The sequence below is a fragment of the Pelmatolapia mariae genome, linkage group LG1 (genome assembly GCF_036321145.2).
Source record: "Pelmatolapia mariae isolate MD_Pm_ZW linkage group LG1, Pm_UMD_F_2, whole genome shotgun sequence".
NCBI lineage: Eukaryota > Metazoa > Chordata > Actinopteri > Cichliformes > Cichlidae > Pelmatolapia > Pelmatolapia mariae.
This window is the reverse complement of record NC_086227.1, coordinates 7,126,169-7,141,439: the sequence shown is the minus strand read 5'-3', so window position 1 is coordinate 7,141,439 and position 15,271 is coordinate 7,126,169. Positions and strand designations below refer to the sequence as shown.

At 40.3% G+C, this 15,271-nt stretch overlaps 1 protein-coding gene across 3 annotated transcripts in view; it reads right to left on the bottom strand.

The window, feature by feature from the left end:
- Nucleotides 1-6,440: 6,440 nt before the first annotated feature.
- The window catches only part of samd4a (sterile alpha motif domain containing 4A), a 75,014-nt gene continuing 66,183 nt past the window's right edge, over nucleotides 6,441-15,271 (bottom strand). For 2 of the 3 annotated variants that reach the window (XM_063470879.1, XM_063470888.1), the window contains 2 exons: nucleotides 13,931-14,014; nucleotides 6,441-9,687 (listed from right to left, as the gene is read on the bottom strand). In XM_063470879.1, coding sequence (XP_063326949.1) covers nucleotides 9,659-9,687; nucleotides 13,931-14,014 — 113 coding nt within the window. In that variant the 3' untranslated portion in view covers nucleotides 6,441-9,658. The remainder of the gene's footprint in view (nucleotides 9,688-13,930; nucleotides 14,015-15,271) is intronic. The other variant, XR_010093747.1, reaches the window with a different exon arrangement.

Genomic DNA, 15,271 nt, shown 5'->3' with positions numbered 1-15,271 from the left:
TCATTGTAAATCAAGAAAAAGATCGTATCCATCTGATAGATTCAAAAGTCAGTCATAAAGTTCTGTGCTAAGACACACAGACAGAACTTCATGACTGTACTGGTGACATAAGACCTTCTTATTCTATACGAGCTTACTTCACCAATATCGTTAGAAAACACTGCATACGTTTTCATTACTTTGTAGATGATACCCATTTATGTTTATCTATGACGCCAGATGGCACAAATCAAATAGCTGAACTACAGGCATGTTGTCCATAATAAATTCTTTAATGAACTGTAATTTTCTGCCCTGAAATTCAGACAAAACTGCCCTTCACTGTAATTGTTATCAAAACCTCAGAAACATGGTGTCTAACCAGTTATTACCTCAGACTATGGATATGTTGTTTTAAGTGCATGTGAAACAAATATGTCAGACTTCCCTAGAATTTTGATTAGTAACAAAATGTTAAAATACACAAGTAAATAAATGTACAATTACAAGAAAACACTTATTAAAACAATGTAGGCATGTGTGAGGAAGTTTGATATTGTTTCCATCCATCCATCATCTTCCGCTTATCCGGAACCGGGTTGCGGGAGCAGCAGCCTAAGCAGAGAAGCCCAGACCTCCCTCTCCCCAGCCACCTCCTCCAGCTTGTCTGGGCAACACCAAGGTGTTCCCAGGCCAGCCCCAGCATTTCCTGGGTCTGCCCGGGGCCTCCTCCCGGTGGGAAGGCCATGCCCGGAACACCTCGCCCAGGAAGAATCCTTGTCAGATGCCCGAACCACCTCAACTGCCTCCTTTCAATGTGGAGGAGCAGCAACTCTACTCTGAGCCCCTCCCAGATGGCTGAACTTCTCACCCTATCTCTAAGGGAGATGGTATTGGGTGATATTGTTTCCATATTTTATAAATTCACATTTGATACCTATGGTCTTTTGTCTACATTAACTTTGCCACACACAGAAACAGATACTTTCAACTAGTCAAATTTCAGAAACCATATTTGTCCAAGGAACTGCTGGAGCAACATTTCTTCAAATGTGTCTAGTCCTGGATAGTGCAGCTGCATAGTCCTGTGCAGTAAGACCAAAGATTCAGTCTAGCATCCACATTTCATTAGCTGCTGTCACATTTCTCTGTCCTTTAACACTACACGAGGTTTGGTATTACAGGGTGACGCATCACTGACTGAAAAAAAGAGAAAAGAAACTGTTGATTAGAACTATTGTTTAACTGAAGACAATAACTGTGGTGGTTGTGGGCATACTCAGTCTTGCTCATGACATAGGTATAATTGGATACTGTGTAGGTGTGGCTTTTAGTAGGCTTGTCCAAAACAAAAAGTGATACTTGGATACTAATTAATGCTAAAAATTATTACTGGATTAAATAGTCATTTGTAACAATATCGATACCAACAGCATTGTCTTTGTTTTTCTTGGTGGAGACCAAAAACAGACAGAAACAGACTCGGTGCATCGTGTGGACACAAATATGACTCTGAATGTACAGTGATGCTTCCTAATAACTGCACCATGTGTAAATAACTGACTGTTTGCTAAAAAGTTCAGTGTAGGTGAATGCTGCATAAACTGCAGGTCATTCCAGTGGAGTGAAGCACTGCTACATGACAGCAAGCTTGTGTTAGGCACACTAACTAAATGATTGTAAGTATATTATAGATTTGCCTTTGGACAATTGGAAGCTAGTTTATTTATTCCATTAAAAAAATTACATCTTGCCATCTGATCCATTACAGAGTGATGTTGGAAATGGTAAAAAGAGCAGTGAGAAGTTCATATAACTCTGGTCTGAAAGGGGAAGAAGAAAATGCTGAACTAAAGTGGAAACAGACAAAATGGGGCCCAGAGCTCATTTTAGCCCTGAGGTCACTTACTGGGTTAATCTGGCCCTGGGCCCAGAGAGAGCAGCACGAAGGTGGAGCTGGTCGGGGTCTGGGTGTCTGACAGAGCATGACTCAGCAGCTCTACTCTCAGTTTGGACACTGACTCTGCTTCGTGATGTGGAACTAAAGGCTTCAGACTGAATTCCCTTTAAAAAGTTTCTGACAGTATTCAAAGGCTTAATCCTAAACATCTCCTTGATGGTGATGGCTCCTGCAGGCTGCACACCTACAGACCAACAGCAGGACTGCTGTGACAGTAATCTGTGCTGAAGGAAAAGGAAGAGGAGCAAGTGTTGGTTGTAATGTTGATACAAGCCTATATTTAACTGAATATAGTACCGAGATGACATATTGAATGTTGAAACTGAGAATATAAAAAGTATAAGTGCCCATTTCATTTCTTTATTTATTTTTCAAATAACATTTTAGAATTAATGCTGTTAAACTGCTGCCGGGTCACACTGCTGTTATTGTTATCATGAAAAAATAGTCAGCTGATTATTGACACAACCTGGGTCATCATCATATTTCCTTCAATACTTTTAAAGCAAGTATCTTAACCCTCGTGTGACCCTCGTGAAAAAAGGGACCCGTTTGGGTCCCAAGGGTAAAGGATGGGTATAAATTTTGAGGGATGCTCAAGGGTTAAAGTAAAATTTAAAGTAAATATCTAACACTGCACCACCACAACTCTTTTCCATTACTGTGTGCTGGATGCAAAATATCCCAACTTGGGCTCCCCCTGGTGGTAGTTTCGAGATGATAACTAAGTTCTCGTGACCTACTGTGTGAAAGTTGTGTTCACAAATGAGAAAAGTTCAGGTGACATTTACTTGAATCTAGGCAGCATTTTATGTTCTCCAGAGAGGTTTGTAAATGTCTGAGCCTGAGAGATAATGTGCAGAAATATGCAGACAAACTCAAGTTGGTAAACAGTACGTCGGATTTTTAACTGAGGGGATCTTAATGCTGAATAAACTAATGGAACACACAATGTTTTTTATGGTCATCTGAGTACAGATTCAAACATATACATATACACATACAGCATAAACGCAAACTTTTAACTTAACGTCTGTGAAGGTTCTCAGTCATCCAGGTCATCGTAGTCTAAGGAGCTTGGAAAGAAAAGCGTCTGGACTTCTTTAAGTTGCTTGAAGACGTTTCACCTCTCATCCAAGAAGAAGCTTCTTGGATGAGAGGTGAAACGGTGAGCTGTGCGACCCCAGACACTTGGCGTGGTTATGACCATGTTTTTATTTACAAAATGTGTGTTTCTCAGTCTCTCACTCCCTCATCCTGACAGCTTTCCAGCCGTCTCCACCTGTCCCGTCTTCCTCCAGGTCCCGGCATCACTGACACAGAGCATAATTACTGAATTGCTTCCAGCTGCCTTGCCAGTTTCCCCGGCGCCACCCCTCCTCTGCAGCCGAGCTGCAGACCACACCTCCACCACAGACTGAAATACAAATGTTCATTTGTATATGGCATACTGCAAATACTGAATTGCTGTACTCTGTTCTGTTCTTAATGTCACTGTTATCATTTTGGCAACATGTAATGGTCACAGTGATCCTTTATGTGCGCACTGTTGCACTGCCTTTGCACTTATACAGAAAAACTGACATTCTTTTTGGAACAGCAAACGGATCAGATTTACTAAGAGAAAATGATGAAGCTTGGGACTCCTGAAACAGAGATGGTGTGTTTCTGTAGAAGCTGTATAAGACACTGTGACAAGAGACATAGATCCACCCCCCTAAAATTAACCAGCACTTGTACAAAAACACTGGACAACTTGCAGCTTGTTCTTTTTTTTCTTCTTTTTTTTTTTAATGTATAACAGGGCATGCCAAGTCACAGCATTCTGGTACATCGCAACAGAAGTACAGCAAGACACATTAATAATACTTGAATGTATCCTAAAACTCTCTCTCACACACACTCACACACTCCCCCTCTCTCTCTCACTGTCACACAGCCATTCACACGTTTTTTTTTTGTTGTTGTTGAGACCAGAATAATTCCTAACTTCATTCAGCATTAAGAAGTACCTACAGAGTACAGAAACAAGACGAGCGGCCGAGTTCACGTTCACCCTGCGTGCCTCACATTTATTTTAAGAAAGCAGCTTAAATCTAGGAAGCTGCATTAACTTAATAATCAGGTGGAGCAGTCTCCCTCCTCCAATCAAAGTCTATGCATCAGCTGTGTTTCAAATGAACAGAGCATGTCAGGAGAGAAGAGAGTAGGCTGGCCCAATGTGACTAAATGCATAAAGGAGGAATTCGACCAGGACAAAGGGTTTGCAAGGTGGAATCTAGCAAATAACATCTTATATATATTGGTAGTCTATGGGATGGATCACTGCATGAGTGAGCATACGCCGTGTTACCACCAGGTGAGGCTCCAACACATCAGAACTCATGCCTCAGGTAGCAGGAAGCACCAAGCTCTTCCATTACAGTGAACAGAGTGTCTTTGGTTTTACATAGTCACAGCGAGACAAATCACTGCGTTATTCTGGATATTGTTCTCTGTCCCTTTAAACAAGTAATGATGTAATTAAGTGGCGTTAAAACTAGCAGTCAGCTGCAGTTCTACATACACGCGTTACTGAATATCACAGATATGGACAGTGATCAGTGCTGTAGCCAGGTAAAAATCTGATTTTTAACAACCAAAAAGTCCTCAGTGAGTGTCAAATATAAGAGGGTTTTGGGACACAACATAAAACTATATGATTTCCCAAGTTAATCAAGCTAATGTTTTTGTTTTTGTTTTTTTTACCCACCTGTACATGAATATGAGTGGAGCTTAATGTGAACTTTTGACATTTCAGGGCTGCAGTGTGAACGTGACCTCACACACCTGCTGCACGTTTCATCCTGTATCATTACAGTTTTTAAAGTCCATATAAAACCATTTACATTTTGGCTAAATGTCTCGAGTACAAAAAAAGAAAAAGGCACTGCCATTTGTTATTTTGTTATTCTAAATATGACTTTCCCAGCCTTGTGCATGCAGTTTTAAAATATAAATTACACCCCCCCCCCCCTCAATTTTCTCCATTTCCTTTTTTTTCTTCCTGTATTTTCTTCTTTTTTTTGTCTTTTCGTGTGTTTTTTTTTTCATTATTAAACATACAATATTCTTTTGTCAAATATATACGTAAGCCTGCAGTCAATACAGGACATCGGCTCTTTGATAAAACAAAACTAAATGAAGTAAAAGGCGCACAATCAAGCGGTAACAATTTGTTACAGAATGGATGCTGCTGAATTTACAAAAACACAAACAAACAAAAAAAATCACCTTGGCATCCCACGCTGACAAAAAAACCGTACTAAACTGCAGAATCTATGACAGAAATAAAAGATACAAAAACAGCATACGTGTCTTGACTTAAAAGTACATTAAATGTTTTTGGAATATCAAGGCGTCATCTAGCTGTTAATACTGCAGTGGGCACAGCGCTAGAAGCCTTCCTGGACACCCACAGAGCTGATATGCATGTAGGAAAAGCATTTGGTTTGACGTGAAGAGCCATCATCCCTCACAGGTATGTCCTCTGTCCTCACACTTGTATTTCTGACCCACAGACGCTGCAAGAAACCACCGCTGAGCAGAAAGTGGAGGCCTGCCATGCTGCTCTGTGCTCAAAATACAATCCGCGCAACTTTGTTAAAAATCACACGAACTTGCTGTCAGTCAGTATTCATATAAATATGGCACTTTTTAAATTCAAAACCATAACTCTGGAAAAAAATAATAATGCACAGCGATATAAAAGTACATAAAAATACTGACAAAAAAACCCTTCTAATAATCCCTTTGATTACATGACTGACTGCAGAACTTTTCTCATTATGAACGCATCTCACGTAAAGAAAACAAAAAAAACCCCCAGCAATGACCATCAAATCCTCACACAGCCTCCTCCTCTGTGCCATAAAGCAAGCCGCACTACTGCACAGCCACCAACACGAATACAAACACGCCACTCATTTTCACTCAATGCATGTAACACATAAAAGTAGCGCCCCACTCCAAGTATGCCATCTTACTGTGTGTGTACTCAGCTGTTTTTTTTTTTTGTTGTTGTTGTTGTTGTTGTTGAGTGCCACAGACAGGAAATGGCCAGAAAGCACTGATGATTGGACTGATACATGGTCGAATGTGGTCTCGGGTCTTTTCATTAGATTTGTCCACAGTGAGAAAACTGTAGAGCAACGCCACCTTTACAAGCGGCATATGCAGAAACTTTGAAGCCTCGCTCTCCCAAACAGAACTCAAAGAAAGACATGGCCTGCAAGGCCCGCAATGGACCCATCTACCTCCTGATCTCACACACACTACAACAACACTTTTTTTTGTATGCTAAAAACAAGAGAAACTTTCTAATTGACCATGGATTGATTTATCTGAAGGACCAGTTCTTGATCTCAGCTTCAAATAAAAACAAACAACCCCCCCCCCCCCCCCCCCCCCAAAACATCTTAACATGACATGACAGATACAAATAATATCGTAGTTCATCAACAGCAAGAAAAAAACAAACAAACAAAAAACAACAACAAACAACAGTCCACAATAACTATGTTAATATTTGAGATGTACTTATGGTCACCAGCCATAACATGTTAATACATATGGTATTTTAAATAATATTACACCCACATGAGCATCACCTCTGCAACAACAAAAAAAGAAAGGAAAAAAGAATAAATAGTAGTTTCTACTTTAAGTACTGATTCATATGGCAGTGACACTGAAAGAGTCTGAATATGATGACATCCTGATGCTGCCCGTCAGCGAGGGGCACCAACAAACAATGACCACGTCAAAGGTGCGGCATCCACGCGGGGCTGAAACAGGTTTGTGTCCCACTCACGCTTTGGTGGAACTTTTGTTCACAAACATGACTCAGGGTGCAAGAGCAAAACACAAACTCTTAATCCACACAGTAAAACCTGAAGTGTCCATCAGGGTCATAGCGACCAGACTACATGCATACCATCACACACACTTTATCATGTGTGTGTGCACAGATCCAGACTGCAGTGTTGAGCTGCCATCACGAGATCTGAAGCCATGTTCAGCCGGCCAGGATGAGGATGGGCTGCAGAGAGGTACCACATCAGAATTTATGCATGTTTTTGTCTTTATAAAGTCCCACACTCAGAGAGTGTTTTTAAATTCCATTCTCCCAAACATACCAGTAATTTCTACTTATGTAGTGACCGATATAACTAATGGCAATGGACAGCAATTTTAAAAAGCCTGGAAAGGAACCTTAGTAATTAGTTAAACTAATCAAATCAGAAACCAGTCTGAAGATTTCAAATTGCTAGTTGTTATTGGCCAGAAACGAGTCATTCTGATTCTAATGCCATCGTAATCAACAGATTATGTTTCCAAGAAAGTTTGAGAAACATTTGAAAAGTGATTTAAAAAAAAAAAAAAAAAAAAAAGAACTAAAACATGCACAAAGTCTTGTATGGCCACTGAACTGTGTGTGTGGGATACTTCAGATCAGGCGGTATTTCCAACCTTTAGACAGGTCAATGAGAGGCATCAGAAGCTTTTTTTTTTTTTTGTCTCTGGGTTCATCGTTGCCACCTTTTGTGCTTTGCTTCTCAACATCAGTCTGTCTGTCCAGCAAGGCTGTAACGCTACAGTCGAGAACGAGTGTCCGTCTGCTCTGTTTGATCCGACTCCAAAGCAAAGCATTGTTGCTCGAGCCTTGAACATTTGGATTGTAGTGTCTCACATTATCATATCAAGTGCAGGGTACAAAGGAAATATGACAGAATTGCAAGAAACTAATAAACTAAACAATAATAATAATAATAATGATAAACCTCAAAGATGACCTTTCAGGTTGAGGACTCGCATGCTGGGTTGAAAGCAGCACGGAAAGGAGTTAACCTAACCAGCTTATTTCAATATAAACCTAATCCTATAAAGTCTAGATTCCAGGCACAAAACAACTAAGGATAAATATTAAGACACAGAATAACCATGAGATTAGAATAAAAACAAAAATATTTTCATATGATGGAGGCCTGCACTGACAGAACTGACAGAAGGCCAAGATACACAAGCAACCAACCAGCTTTGATATTTGCCCAAATGTTCACCGATGAGTTTTTATTGTTCCGCTGGCGTCTTTAGTGCCTGCGTCTCCCTGGACTTCAGCATCTGTCCCGCCATGACTGCAACTGGCCTGCAGGTGGAGGTAAGCACTAATGAGATCTCAGGGAAAACTTCCCTTCATGGATTGACAGTGTTTCATTTCTCCAATGTTGCAATCCTCTCATAAAAAAGAAAAAAAAAAAAAAGAAAGAAAGAAAGAAAGGAAAAAAAAGATTTGAGTGGAAACTAAATCCGCCTCCCATTGCTTCTGACACCTTCTCGACTCTACATTTCACAATCTTCCTTTAGTTTTAACATGCAGCTTAAGCATATTCCCCTGCTTTAGAAAAATAACTAACTCCCAGTATCTGAACATGCAGACAGATTCCACTGACTTATTAATCTCCCAATATATATATTTATATGTATAAAAACGTACATTTATACAGTACATGCTGTGGATGAACTGACGGTGCCAAATCCACTTCCTGCTACACTCACTTGCATGAACAGACTAAGGGCACGATCAGACGTGACATCATCTTCTTCCGTCGTCTCCAGCCAATCAAAGGTCCTGCCTCTGATGTCTCTCTCCTTTAAACATCCTCTTCCCTTTCTAGTATCACTTCAGCTTGGTTCTTTCTTCTACTACTTTCTGTGTCTCTCTCCACATCCCCCTTCTTCCTCGTATCCCTCTCCGTGTTACCTCCATCTCTTTCAAGTTCCCATCTCGTTCTCTCTCCATTAATATTCAGGCCAACATATCTTTGTTGTTGGCTGCCAAAATAAAGAATAAGCATGTTGGTTGTAAACTAATGTGATGGCTACTCGTGGGAAGTAAAGCTTGTAGAAAGCCAAGGCTCTACAGAATATATTATGCAAATCATACCTGAAATTCATAAATGTTTCTGTACCCTCTGAAAGTAGCATCATAATGTAAACAATAAATACATACAATAGAAAGAAAAAGGTTTGTTGCCACCCAGTACTGAGCAAGAGGCCTTTTTGAGCTCTCCAAGAAACCGTCCTGGACACTGTGATCCTGCTGAAACCAGTCTGGGAAATCCCAAGCTTCCTTTTTGCATCCCTGTGGCTCTGCTCATCTCATCATGTTTTGGGTCTGAGGTACTGTTATGATCTGAAAGATGCCACAAACTGTGGTCAATGTGCAGGGACCAGACAATGTGGGCAAGAGAAAGTCTCACTGAGCCCTGATCCAAAGCCCAGCATCTCTCTTCTGCTGAGGCTAACTGGACTGCTTCTGGCCTCTCCATGGGAAGGGCGGGGCGGGGTGGGGGGTGGGAACAAGGGGGAAAGTTTGCACACACTTTCCAGGCCGCTTTCGGTGCTTTCCATTCTCCTCACTCACATACAGGTGACTGTGAGTGTGCTGCCCGAGCAGGAAGCGTGTTTTTCCAGCCCGTTGGACGGTGCCAGTGTGATAGCTTGTGTGAGCCGTTTGATGGTCGGCTCTCTAGTGTGTCTTGGATCCCGCCCGGTCCTTTGGTTGAGCTCTACCATTGGCTACAGGGAGAGGGAACGAAAGGGCTGGTGACCTCAAGGTGATGGTGAGAGAGCTCCCCAAACCTGCGCCGTCTTGCTGCTCTCACTCAGGTCCTCAGCTCATATTGTTGATGTGCGATCTGCACCATCTAAAGAGGAACAGCAGAGAGAAGAAGAGGCATCACAGTTTAAGTCAGCAATTACTTTATTAACACTGACAGAGTGAGTGTGGAATCAAATGTGCAAATGAAGGCAGTCATGACTCCTCAGGCCCCCACCACTACCGTTTCCTGTTCCCTGTTTATCACCAAAGTTTACCAAGATAAACTTCAGCTTATGAGTTGGACACAAAACAAAACATGAGAAAATTAAATATTAAGTTTCTGCTTGCAGCTAGCTGCCCCTCCTTCAGCATGGTTCTGCTGGAGGTTTATTCCTGTTGAAATGAAGATTTGCTTCCCATTGTTACCAGGTGCTTGCTCATGGGAGGTCGGTTGATGGTTGGTTTTGTTCTGTATTAGCGTAGGGTAGAGCAGGGCGATATGACGAAAATATTTATCACGATATACATTTTAAAATTTGCGATATCAATATAACTGACGATATAATTGACACTAGACAAAATACTTTACGACTCCACAACTTTATTAGTGCAAAAAAAAAAAAAAAATCAATGTATTTTCACTTAAACAAGCAGCTGTTTATGTGCATTAAAGTTATATAAAAATTTAACAGTGCAAATGCAAATTCCTTGCTGACAGTTTAACCAAAAGGCATTTCCAGTTGAAATTGGCCAACATATCCTCAGCATAACCATGTATAATATCCACAAAACTCAAAAGACGTTATACACACACAATACGGTCATATTATGTTGAAGCACAGTACGTATCACTCCGCGAGGCTCCTGCCTACGATAGCCGTAATGCTCCGACAATCCATCAAGCGGTGCGGCTTCGTAGCTTAGCAAAGTCGTACTGAAACATTTGACAGATTTTCGAGTGCCGTGTACCACATAAAATCGTTTCGAGGTCAGTAAACACAACCAGAATTCATACATAAGGCACACGGGATTATAAGGGCACTGTCGATTTTCAGAAAAATCAAAGGATTGATTTTAAGTGTGCTGTATTTTCCAAAAAACACGGTAATAACGACGGCCCGCTAGCATGCTCTACCAAAAATAGTGCTTTGTTTGTGTATCTGACGGATGAAAGCTAAACCAGTTCCACACCACTGAAGTTGCAGCATTTTTACAAACCAATTCTGGTTCATCCATTTCATTCAACAATCTGCTTTCGCCCTTCTCATTCTCCGTCGCCGAAATGCTTTTCCCGCCATGTGCGTATGAAAACAAAGGCACTGCGCATGCGCGTTTTACCCATATTCTATCGCAATATTTCATTTTCTTATCGTTGCCCAATATTATACCGGTATTACCGTGAACGGTATGATATGGCCCAGCCCCAGTGTAGGGTCTTTGCAATATAAAGTAACTGGAGATAAAACTGATTTGAATAACAGAGAGCCTGATGGGGTTTAGGAGCTGTTACGTTCCAATTTGTTTCTAACCCTGAAGTACAAAACACAAAACTAAATAATAAAAGAGGAAACACAATATTTGAGAAAACATGACATTACATTAATAAGGAACCATTAGGGAAACTTTCTTCTTTGTGATTGGACAGAAGTATCTTGTGACGGGCTGATGTAATTTCATTGTACTTGTCTCAATTGTCTTCCTGCATAAAGTTTAAAGTGAGTGTGAAAGGACTGAAGAAGAAACTTATATATTTATTTTCATTCTCTAGACCAGTTCACACAAGTCTACAGAATTCTAGAGAATTTATTTCTCTATCATTTCTGAACGTGACACCATAGAAATCAGTACAATCAAACCACGCTAGCTATGAACACATAGCTATGCCCCTCCATCCTGTTAATCCCTCTACTAAATGAAAAAAAGAAAAAAAAGCCATTTGACTTCTTATGCGTACCAAATCTAATTCTGATCCGGCTACTTGTGTAGTGGAGCTTGTGACTCTGGGCTATGAATAATATGAATAATGATGTCATCTCATTTGAACTGAAAGCATGAAGCTTTGCTAACTCGGTGAACAGCAAGGGGGCTAGGGCCCACACTGTCATGGTGAGAGAACAACACATCTGTCAAAATACTGATAGAGCCTTTCAGAGGAAAACAACAGTCTGACACCTGCTGCTGCTAGTGGTTTGGCTGAGGAAGAAAACGTTATCAAGCTGCACACCAGTGGAGATTTCTAATTCCACGAGAAGAAAAAACAGAAAAGGAGAAAAAGGGTTAGGGCTAATGTCCTCGCATGCTGCTGTTTAATAGTGTCGCAAAGGGGAGAATATACTGCATTAAACAAAACTATGACGGTGAAGCTATCCTTGAATTTTGTTTTACAATTGACCCAAAGCCCTTTAAGCCTGGGCTTGTTAAAGTAACACTGGCTTAAGCAGCTTGATGGAAGTGTTGTCGAGAGGCAGCTTAATCAAAGTTCATTTTAGTCCAGGCTGTCTAAAAAAGGCCATCTGTGTACCAGAAGTCAGCATATTTTTCCATATGCCATCAAACATTTTAGGTCACTTCCTGTGGTTTGAGTTAAGTTACCAAGTTATGTTTCAGAAAACAGGAAAAAAAAAAGGTAAAAATTCTGATATACAGGGCATTTTTATTTATTTATTTTTTAAAGGCCGATGCACTCGTTCGTTTTGCTATACCCAGTTCTGCTATACCTAAACATAAACATACACACACACACACACACACACACACACACACACACACACACACACACACACACACACACACACACACACACACACACACACACACACACACACACAGAGCAGCATAAAGCAACACTTGTTCATCATTCTGTGCTGAGGACTGAGAAGCACTGTCTTCACTTCAGCTGAGTTTTGGCCACGAGACTAAAACTCACTGTACATACGAGTGTAGTTTCCACAACCAGGTCAACAACAGTCTGACTCGATTAAGGTCTCGTCCACTACAGTCCTGTACAGTACTGACACATTTACAAGCTCATTTCATGTACAAGACATGGCTTTTTTTTTTTTTAAGATCAGCATTTTGAGCGCCACATCATTATAAACTTATTTTTTTAAAAAGCTGTTCATATTGTTAGAATATGCGTTTACATGTATTATTAGGCATCAATTAAAAATAATGTTTACAGCAACACTCTGGCATGCTAAACTACAGTACTGATTGATTAGATCAGCCATCCCTGAACTAAACTAAAACTAAATGTTAAATTTTAATAGAAAGCGATCCTCTTGCCATTAGAATCTCAGACCAAAAGGATTAGCATTGGATTTGTTTGTTTATTTATTAATTATGTAGTCCTATTTTTTATTTTAAAATGTTAAAACCTTATAAAAAATAAGAATTTATGGTAAACAACATTTTCTAGCACAGCTGTGTTACTTCAGCAGGCCACTAGGAGGCTGTGGCCCACAGTTCCAGAATCAATGAGTTAGATCAAAAAGTCACATCGCTCCAAGTAGCTCAGCAGCTCATATCTGATAATATACTGGCGAAAGCTGCTGCTAAAACTAGCTTTTTTTAATACTGTGGTTATTCCATTTATCTCCCTCGTCTTAAATGAACTTGACTTTACTGCAGGGTCGCTGTCAGTTTCCCAACTTAGCATTTTTTGGACCTACCTTGCCAGATTTAAACATCAAAATCAAAAGCATCTGAAAAATCCTTGTTGTATTCCAACAAGTCTGGAGTCAAAATCTAAAGCTCTAAAAGCTAACAGTGTTGGGAGGGGTCAATCAGGTCCTACATCAATGTTAAAATCAATTGAGGAGATCAAGCCATAGTAAGACACCAGCTATCTGACTTTGACAGAATCCGAGAAAGAGCAAAAGTGTGCTGCTTACTATTTGTCCCAATTCTCATATGATAGAAACAGAATAGATAATATTGCACACAAACAGGTTACTGATTACTGCTTCCTGTGTCAAAAACAGAACATGACCTGAACATAGTAAGAAAATAACAACTCCAGCTAACTGAGCCAGTTGCTTAAAATGTCTTTCATGAAAATCTGTGATTGGATTCATCAAGCGCTTCTTTAGATCAGAGGAGAAACAGGGAACTTTGACAGCCACTGCATCCACCAACTACAATCCACTTTAAACCTTCCCTTAAAGCTCATAATGCTGCGCTGGAAATTTCACAGCTTTCATTGGGCAACGTTATATTATTGATTATGCAGCTTATTAGAGCACTTCCTTTATAAAAGGCTCTTCTTCTTGTCCTCAGCCAAACTCTAAGCTTTTCATATCACAGCATTGTATTTTACAGTTAAATATGAGGATCGGTGAAAAACATACCTCCCAAGGCGTGTTCGGTCATACTCAAACACAAAGACTCAAGGCGATTATTGATGTCTGGCTCTGTCACTGGTAACTGAAGATCTGTGCAGATACAAAAACATATTGAAATCAAGAACAACAGTGAAAACATCGAGCACAAACAGATGACAACTTGACTTCCTGAAGGAAGCAATTTATTTAAAAAAAGAATAATAAAGAATAATAATTTATTTTTAAAAAAAGAAAAAAAAGAAAAAGAGATATGTTGTAGATTTAGCATGCTAACCCAAGGGCTTGTGTATTAGCAAATTTTGTGTCTAGCAGCCTAAATAGGAACCTAGCAACCACTTCAAACCATTTAGTCCCTAGCCACTTAAGCCCCACGTCCCCGGTACCGGGGACGTGGGGCGATCACGTTTAATCGGGAGGAGATCACGTTTAATCGGTTATAACACGGGGTGAGAAATATAAGTCCAGACATGTGTGGTATCCACAGAAACCTCCGAATCTCAGCTAAAATGTCATATAAACCATTTCTACAACCACCAAACACACCGAAAACAAACCATGATTAAACGAGCAGTTACGTAAATGCGCAGAAGTCCACTAAACAAACAAAACCGAACAAGAAATTCTTCAGACTTCATGTAACCGGCTAAAGAAAGGCTAGTTATCTTCCAGAGCTATTACTGACTCCAAACACCAAGTTTCACCACACTCTGACCAAAATTCACTGAATGAGCCGCAAAAGAAGACCACAAAAAACACACAGCGGCGCAAATGCTATAAGACAGAAATTGGCTTACTGTCCCGATTTCCTCCCTTACTTTCGCCGGTAGCCACGTGATTATCAGCAGTTACCACGCCTAACTAGCCGCATCACAGCTGTTTTCCGTCAACAACCTCCATTTTAGGCCCACCTACAGACACGTGACTGGACAGACGTCATATGTGCTAAATTTGGGCCCACGTGGTTTTTGGCCTTGCAACGTGAACGTGGCATTGTTACTGTGATCCTATTGGCTCAAACGATTAAAATGAGGTGTCAATCATGCAAATTGACCAAAAGAAACCAAAGTTACAGCCCCTCAGAGTTTAAAGGGCCAGAGGCCAATTAAATGCACCATGCGCACGGCAGAAAAGGGCCATTGCCATGTAAATGTGTGGTTAATTCTTCACAATTTTTTTTTTTAAAAAGCATTTTTAGGCCTGTTAATAAAATTCATTAATTTCTGCTCTTAAATACCTAAAAAAATTCAACTGGCATGGTGTCCAATTGTGTGCCAAAATTGGACATTATTTGTACAACCTGTGGATATTCATGTATTGACAGTGCTGTAATTTTTCACTGTTTCACTG